Source organism: Ovis aries, chromosome 24 (genome assembly GCF_016772045.2).
Source record: "Ovis aries strain OAR_USU_Benz2616 breed Rambouillet chromosome 24, ARS-UI_Ramb_v3.0, whole genome shotgun sequence".
In the NCBI taxonomy this organism is placed as follows: Eukaryota; Metazoa; Chordata; class Mammalia; order Artiodactyla; family Bovidae; genus Ovis; species Ovis aries.
Genome location: NC_056077.1, coordinates 34,785,076 through 34,793,788, shown reverse-complemented (window position 1 = coordinate 34,793,788; position 8,713 = coordinate 34,785,076). Strand labels below are relative to the sequence as shown.

General features: G+C 59.0%; 1 protein-coding gene across 1 annotated transcript; it reads right to left on the bottom strand.

The window, feature by feature from the left end:
• Positions 1-3,095: 3,095 nt before the first annotated feature.
• Positions 3,096-4,705, bottom strand: HSPB1 (heat shock protein family B (small) member 1). Its single transcript, XM_027961472.3, has 3 exons — positions 4,304-4,705; positions 3,509-3,572; positions 3,096-3,410 (listed from the first exon to the last, which is right to left on the bottom strand). The coding sequence occupies exons 1-3, from the start codon at positions 4,653-4,655 to the stop codon at positions 3,221-3,223; spliced, it is 606 nt and encodes a 201-aa protein (XP_027817273.1). The 5' UTR covers positions 4,656-4,705; the 3' UTR covers positions 3,096-3,220.
• Between the last annotated feature and the right edge of the window lie 4,008 nt (positions 4,706-8,713).

Sequence of the window (8,713 nt, the reverse complement as noted above, 5' to 3'; positions counted from 1 at the left end):
TGCCTTCCTTCCCCGGAGTCCTGTCAGGGCTTGGCTGTCCAGAGAGTCGGTCAGAACACTGGTCCGAAAGAGAACCCGGAATACCGTCAAGTGGCGTGCCTCCTGTTGGTCTCAGGGTTCCTTCGCTCTAGCCAGGCTGAGCCACCCACCAGTCCAGCGGCTCGAGGGGCTGGCGTGCTTGGAATCTCGCTGGGGCCTCCAGAAATGTTACAGAAACCAGTAATTGAGAAACCAAGCACCACACTCGGAGAGTTGGAGAACTCAGGTTTATTATGCCGGCGGGCCCAGAGGAGTTACCACTCCAAGCTCTGAGCCCCGAACAAAGGGGTTACAGAGTTTTTATAGACAGACTGTAGCGGGCAACACTAGCTGCTAATAGGCTGGTTTAAGGGAGGGGGATGCCTGACCTTTACACGGACAGGCATGATGAAGCAGGTTTGCAGGGGCTGAGCAATTGCGAAGAGCAGGACAAGGGTGAGTGAGATAAGGTGTAGCTCCTAGTAAAGTCCCCACGTTCTGGAGACTACGTGACCTACGTGATCCAGACTTTGCAAAAAGCCAGCTGAGTTACAGAGGCAGAAGGAACAGGAGGTGATGTAAAATTTTAACTTTTCCTCTTCAGGACCACCAGTGCGAGTGTGTGTGTGGTCGCTTCAGTCGTGTCTGACACTTTGCAACCCCACGGACTATAGCCTGCCAGGCTCCTCTGTCCATGGGATTCTAAAGGCAAGAATACTGGAGTGGGGTGCCATTCCCTCCTCCAGGGGATCTTCCCCACCCAGGGATGGGCCCATGTCTCCTGCATTGGCAGGCGGGTTCTTTACCACTAGCGCCACTGGGGAAGCCCGGTAGACCACCAAGGAAGTCCCAGATCCCACATCTTCTGAGCTGAGCTCAGGCATACACAGGACCAGCCCAGCCTCAGACTTCGGTCCTCCCTCTGCCCTGCTCCTGACGGTACGACCCAGGCAGCCTACTGAGCTTCCATCCCTGCTTCCTCATCACTTATTTTGGGTTTCCAACAGAGACCGCAGCCCCAATTCTTCACCTCCTATGGACCTCATACCCCAGCTGTGTCCTAGAGGACGGTCTGAGCCCCTAGACCTATATTCCAGTTGGAGCACTGACTGCACCCAGGCGCTGACCCCTGCCTGCCCCCGGCCATGGCCCTGGACTCTGGGTCTTCCTGAGAGCCGGCAGCTCTCTCCATTTTGCAGCCTGGCTGGCTTCCTTGAGTGGCCCTGGCCCCCAGGCTCACCTCCATCACCATCCGTCTCCTCCTGAGGCCCCATGGAGCCTCCCTGGGCTCAAGCTGTGGAGACCCCCGCCCCGGCCTGGGTCTTGAGCTCGTTTGCTCTCTGGTGCCTGTGGTCACTCAGATGGCCCTCCAGGACTACTGGGTGCACCCAGGAAGCTCTATTTTTTTTTAATAATTTTATTTATTTATGATTTGGCTGCACTGGGTCTTAGTTGTGGCACATGGGATCTAGTTCCCTGACCCCAGATTGAACCCCCTTCATTGGGAGCTTGGAGTTTTAGCCACTGGACCACCAGGGAAGTCCCAGGTCTCTTCACTTCTTTGAGGCTTTGCTGCCCAGTTGCCAAGCAGGAGTAATGGCACCTCTTCTCAGGGCTGGCCTGAGGATTACCTTGTCAAAGGTTTGGCACCAGCTCTGCCACACATCAAGGGCACCGGCGGAGGAGCTGGCAGCCTCGAGATCGCTCTTTCTGACCAGACAGGAGGACCCAGACACACCCGTGGAAGTCAGGTCCATCCTGTTGCCAGCTGCAAGGGCGCGAGCCAGCAGAGTGAGGGTGAGACGCAGACGGGCTGACTCTGGGTCATGGCCCAGCAAAGTGGAGGCGTCCAGGAGACACCTGAGATGTGGGGGGTGTGCATGTCAGGGAGGCGGGCGGAAGATTTAAGAGATCAGAGCTCAGGGAACCAGCGGTGGGAGGGTGGGTGGACTGGGCAGCGCCCGGGCCGACAGGTCCAGACCCGCGCTGCCAGCTGGGCCAGCACCACCCTTATTCCAGGTGTTTATTTCTCTGTGGGCCTCCCTCCAGGTTCGGCGGGGCCCTGGAGGGCTGGGACCTGCCTTGGCTTTACGCCTGCTCCAGATCATGGTGTCCGAACATGGAGCCTGCACCAGGGAGTAGAGACTGGGAAGCTGGGCAGCGTGCGGGGATATGGTTGTGGGTGGGTGCTCAAGGCCCTGCCCTGCAGGTGCTGCTCCTTTCAGGAACCCTGGCAAAGCCTGGCTGAGCAATCAGAACAGGGTCTGTCTTGGCCACAGCCCCAGGCTCTAGGACCTTGTTGGTGGAGAAGACTGTAAGGTCTCTCAAGACCTTGAGCAGTTCAGACTGAGCTCCAAAGCCTGCATCTTCTTCCTCCCTCCCCAAGGTCTTCCCAGACCCTCCTTCATCAGGGAGAGTGAGTGGGTAGGAGAGGGTGGTGGGGAGGGCAGAGACAAAGAAGAGGGCCAAGGCAGGCGTGGCCGTTCCTGGCAGGGACAGGCAAGGTAGGCCCTCCTGCGGCCACTACTTCCCACATCAGGTCTTTGCCTCTCTCTTCCACCAAAACCTAAGCCACACCTGCTCATCACTCTCTGCGGGGCACTCTCAGACCTGAGGACCCAGGTCCCGTGCTGCCTACATGGGCTGGGCTGGGGGAATCGCCCCTCAGAAAGCCGCCAGGGGTGGCCACACCTCCCCTCCAATCTACCTGGTCCAAACCCTCTACGATGAAGTCAGGAATCTGAGCTCCCAGGAAGCCCTCTCCCCCAGCCCTGCCCTGTCTTCCCTCACCTGCCCCCTTGCCCAGGTGGTTCCTGAGTGCCCAAGCCTGGGTCAAGTGCCTCTCATAATTTCCCCTGCTCCCCCTCCAGCCCTGGGCGTTTTAACTCCGGTGAACAATCACTGCTTCTCTCTTAATGAACAAGGGGTACAGGAGGGCAGGGCTGTGCCCAGTGACAGATGATACTGCACCCACAGGACCCAGCCTGGGGCTTGGTGCCCAGCGGGCCCTCAGCAAACATCAAACCAGCACCAACCCTTCTTCCTTCACAAAACCAGCAGGGTCTGAGGCAGTGGCGGGCAGTGGCTTCAAACTTTATTTGAGAAAAACAGAAGGCAAACGTATCAAAAGAACATAGAGGTTTGGCGGGTGAGGATGGTCAGTGATGGCTACTTGTGGGGTGGGCCGCTGGGCAAAGGGCCTTTACTTGTTTGCCGGCTGTTCGGACTTTCCGGCTTCGGGGCCGCCAAGCTGGGCACGCGCCTGGAAGGTGACGGGAATGGTGATCTCGGCAGACTGGGTAGCTGACTTGGGCAACGGGGCCTCCACGGTGAGTGTGCCCTCAGGGGACAGAGAGGAGGAGACCAGGGTGGGATCCACACCGGGGGGCAGCCTGGACGGGCAAAGAGGGTGGACAAGAGTTACACACCAGGGCGTCCCCGCGCGCCCCTCTCCCGCCCGCCGCCCCCCAGATCCGGAGCCAGGACTCACGTGTATTTGCGAGTGAAGCAACGGGAAATGTAGCCGTGCTCGTCCTGCCTTTCCTCGTGTTTGCCTGGGAGGAGGGGGAGGGGAAGTAGGTCAGAGGAGGCGGGGAGGGGCGGCCTAGCCGCTGGCTCGCAGCCCAGCGCGCCCCACCTGCGGGCCAGGACTCCGGGCTGGCAAGACTGACGGAGGGATCTGGGTGCCCGAGACTGTCCCGGGAACTCAGAAGCTTTGGGGAACTCAGAAGCTTTTGGAAAGTTCGGGTTCAGGGGCTTGGCGAGTGGGGGGTGGGGGTGGAAGCGCGGCTCGGGGCAGGCGCACACGCCCCCTCCGCGGACCCGGGCTGGGAGCAGGGACCGTGACGTGGGGGGCATGGGGGGCAGGGCGGCGAGGGCGACGCCCTCTTCATACCGACTGCGGGCCCGGGTGGGTGGGGCGTGGCGGGGGGGCCTGGTCCCTTGGGGGCCAGGTCCTCAGGTCCGAGGGCTGGGGTTGAGGGGAGTCTCCGCTGGAAGGGGGCGTTGCTTTCCTTAGTGGAGACTTTTTAGGGCTAAAAGATCCCTTAGGAACTCCAGCAAACCCCAACTCCAGAGAATACAGACCAGGGCTAGGGCGAAGAGGCCGGGCCCCGCTCTGGGGGCTCCCCGCCTTCCCCCCCACCGCCCGTCCTCGGCTAAGTTTTCACTTTCCAGCGGCCCCCTCTCCCGGCTCCCCGCCCATGTTTCAACCCAGAGCTCTTCCCCGGGACCCGCGAGAGGCGAGGGGCCGGCGTCCCTGGGGCGGGGGCCAGGGGGTGCTTACCAGTGATCTCCACCACGCCGTCCTTGGTCTTGACCGTCAGCTCCTCGGGGGCGAAGTGGTTGACGTCCAGGGACACGCGCCAGCGGTCGGCGGTCTGCTGGATCTCGGAGACCCCGCTGCTGAGCTGTCGGCTGAGCGCGCGGCTGTAGGCGGGACCCTCGATCGCTGCGGCGGGCAGCGGGCGCACGTAGCCCGGCCATCCGCTGTGGCTCAGCCACTGCGACCACTCCTCGGGCAGCCGGGGCAGCCCGAAGGCCTGGTCGAAGAGGCGGCTGTGGGCCGGATACCAGTCGCGGAAAGGGTCCCAGCTGGGGCCCCTTAGGAGCGAGAAGGGCACTCGGCGCTCGGCCATGCTGGCTAGTCTGGGTGCGTCCGGAGTAGGCTCGGAGAAGCGGGAGAAGTGGCGGGCGCCGGACCCCGTAGCGCTTTTATGGGTCTCCAGCCGGGTATTTTTAGCAGGCGGTGTTTCAGGTCTCTATTAATGGCAATGACGGGCCAGGGGGCAGCCCCTCCCCCTGCATTCCCCTCCACTGCATACCGGGGCGCGGGGCGGGGCGAGGAAGGCCCTGCCCACATCTGGAACCTTCTCTTGTTCGAGAAAACAAATGACTAGAGCCTCGATGTCGGAGCACTGCCCACTGCTGGACGCTCGGAGGCCTGGGTGCTAAAGCGCTGGGCCTCTATCTGTGGACAGTCGGGGAGGACAAAGCCGAGAGGGAGAGAGAGAAAGAGAGAAAGAGGTCGAGCAGTGAGTCCCAAGGGGAGAGAGAGAGGTCGAGCAGTGAGTCCCAGGGCGCACAACTAGGAACTGGCAGAGCGAGCCAGGATTTGGAAGGCAGTGTGTCTGTGATATAATGCCTTAAGAAGCAGCGTGGTTAGGGCGGTCTCGGGAGGTAGACCGCCTGAGTTCACATGCAGGTTCTGCCACTCACTGGATGAACTTGTGCAAGTTCAGAGTCTTTTGCCTCAGTTTCCCCATCGGGAAAATGGGATGATGGTGGTGATGATAATGCTTTCATCGCTAGGTTGGTTTGAAGATTCAGCCTCAATGCAAGTAAACATTTTAGTCCAGGGTACACGATAATGAATATATTATCTATATTTATATATAGATAATATATATAGATAATATATTATCTATAATTATTATTAGCCCCTGAAGTTGAAGGAGGGGGCAAGAAGGAAAGCATGTATGTGTCCCTGTTGCAGAGGCAATGGTATGTGTAGGTTTGGCCATTTGCCCACTGAACCCCAGTGGAGTAGACTCAGATCACAAACCTTGAGGGCCAGTACTGAGAAGGGGTCAGGAAGAAGGTTATGGTCAAGTCTCCCCATTATATCTAGTTTTCTGGAGGAGCCCTAGACAGGGGAACTTGAAATGCAGCAACCTTGAATCTAGTCAGGGCTTTGCTGTTTGTGTGATTTGGGCCAATGCTCCTTTCCCTGTTGGCAGGTTATTACCTCGATCCTGTTCTGTTGAATATTCCCGCAGACGGAGAGGGGGCAATTCCTTCAAACTTGCTTGGAGCCTGAGGCCGGCCCCTCCTCCGATCTGACCGCCTGTGAGATCCACGCCCCCACTACCCGCTCTGGGAAAAGATGCTGCCCCTAGCTTCCTGCCATAATCCTAACAATCTCTCTCTCCTGCCTTCCTTCTCCTGACATGTGTCCTGTATCCCTCCTTTTTCAATGAGGAAACAGGTTTGGAGATGAGGTGATGGGCCTACAGTCTCCCGTAAGCCACTAGCAGAGGAAGGCTCTCATCTCTAGTGCTCAGGGCTCTTCCCCTGGTCAAGCTCCCACCTTGGACTCCTCTTGTTTTCTCTTCTCCCGAGACACACTCTGCTTGCTGCCCCCCCCCCCCCCCCCCAGCCCCGACCCCCAAGGGTCTCAGCTTCAGGAAGCCCCAGGCCTTGGCTCCCTGGCACTCCCAGCTCCACCCAACCCAGCTCTTAATGTCAGGGTGAGGTCAGGAGCCAGGGAGGGCCCTCATCTGCTCCCTGCCTGCCCACCTCGGCCCAGACTGGAGCCCAGGTGCCCCACCCTCGCGGGAGCTGTCACATATAATCACAGATGCTTTCAAGTTCAGCCTAGCCACGCTCTGGGTGGGGGCTGCCTGCCTGGCCGCCAGTACCTTGTAGACAGAGGCTCCTTTCAGAGCTTCCTTCGATTTGCCTGAAACCAGGGTGGGGAGGTTCCATCCCTGTTGCCCCAGCCAGAGGAAGTTGTGCAACCCACAGGGGTGGCATAAGACAGAACTTTCATATCTTACTTTTTTTTTTCCCCCACACCACGAGACTTGTAGGATCATAGCTCCCCAACGAGGGGATTGAACCTGGGCCCTTGGCAGTGAAAGCGTGGAGTCCTAACCATTGGACCACCAGGGAATTCCCCACGTCCATCTTTGGTTGGTCACTTCTTGAGGGACTCTGATCAGAGCTGCCAATCACAAGGGAGGGGACCTGGGTGGCTCTAGGTGGTGGTAAGAGGGGGTGAGCGAGGGAGAAACTGGGTTTTGGGGTCAGACTGGGTGGGGTGTGAATCTGCTGCTGTTCACTGGCCTGCTGACCTCGTTGAGCCGGCAGATAACAACACACCCATCTTTCAGGGCTGTGCTGAATCTATAACATGATAACTCCAGCGAAGAGCCTGGTGCTCAGAAGTGTTCATTGTTATAATAACAAAGGAGGAAAGAGGGCCTTTAATCTTGGATACTGAGGCTTAGATTAATGAGAAATAACTGGGTGGATGCACTTTACAGCACACTCAAGAATCTTATCAGGGTCTTATTTTGGAGATGAGAAAACTGAGTCACAACTGGCCTAAGGTCACAAGGCTGGTGATGGGTGGAAGGATTGGAACCTGGGGCCTCCTGCCTCTCCGGCCTGGGAAGTCCATCCAGGGAGGGCTGTGGGCTGAGGGGTGCAGCCCAGGGTTACCTGTGGGACAGGGAGGGTGGGGCCGGCCTCTCTGGGTTCACTTCCAGCCCTGACCAAGCAGAGCACCCTTCTTCCAGGGGACTGAGCTGCCTGGGGTAGCTTTCTGGGGATTAAGGGGATAACTCCACCCCCAGGGATTTCCCAGATGCCAAGGGGTTGGGGAGCAGGTGGGCACTGCCGGGACTCCTTAATCATAGGGTCCCCTCCCTTCATCCCTAGCCTCAAAGTCTGGAGTACCCTGCAGCAGCCTAGAGACTAGCCTCCCAGCCTCCTGGCCCTGTGCCGGAGGCCTCAGCCGCATTAGCCACTCCCTTGGCAGGCCTTTGCCAACTGCGGCTGTTCCAGCCCCTCCTTCCCTTGGCCCAGCCTCAGAGAAAGCTCGAGAGTGTTCAGGCAGCTACCGGAGCTCCCAGGAGAGGCCTGACAGCTGATGAATTGCCAGTCGCTGGGCCTGCTGGGAACTAAAAATGTGGGCAGCCGTAATTAGAATGGGGGTGGGAGGCACTGGGTCTCTCTGGAAGCATCTAGATACTTCTCCTGCAGGAGTTCATTTCCACAAACCCAGCTCCTAACTGAGCCTTTGGCTTCTGGCTGGCCTGAGGGGTCACCTCATCTCCACCATCTCTGAAGTGGGGGGAGGGGCGCCAAGGAGGGGCCAGAGGGAGGGCTGGGGTTCCATCCTCTTCTTCCTGCCCTGCCACCAGCAACAAGAATCCGTCAGGCTTGGGAGTCTGGGGACGTCCATGTCTCTGACTGTGACCTTGGCCAGGGGCCGGTCTCTATGACTCATTTGCTTCATCTGTACAGTGAGACCATCGGACTGGATGTTCTCGAAGACTCCTTCCAGCACTGGTGAATCAACAGATTCTCCTCCACTCTCTCCCTCCCTCCCCCGCCCCGTCCTGCAGCCCCTCCCCCCCAGGGACGGGCATATGGTGAGAGGAGACAGAGGGGCCCAGAGGATGCTGAGACTCAGAATCCCTGGCGGGTAGTGGCCATTGGCGGTGGGAGCCCGGGTGGCTGGAGCACCCTCATGGGCTGGGTGTCCTGAAAATCCTTTCCCAGGTGGAGGGGAGCTTGGCAAGGGAAGGGCAGGTGCCTGGTGATGAAGCTGGTTTGCTGAATATGCCCTCAGCTAAAGAGAGGCTGGGGAGGAGGCCAGGGTGCTTCCAAGAGCGTTTCAGAGAGGCATGGGAGGGGGGTAGTCAGCTGGAACCCCCAAATTGGGCATGAACACTTGTGACCTGCTACGCTGGGTCTGGGGCTGTAGGAGACAAATTAAGTAAAGGGGGCGGATTTGCCAGGACACAGGAAAGCCTTGTCCAGCCTCCTGGCTGCTGTGTGTGTTGGGAGGGAGTGGACAGAGGGGTCCCTGAGGCCCCGCATGCAGAGGAGAGGACTACTATGCCCCAAATGCCACATCTTCCAAAGGTTCCCCCACCCCTGCCCCCATCTCCCCTCCTTGCTACCC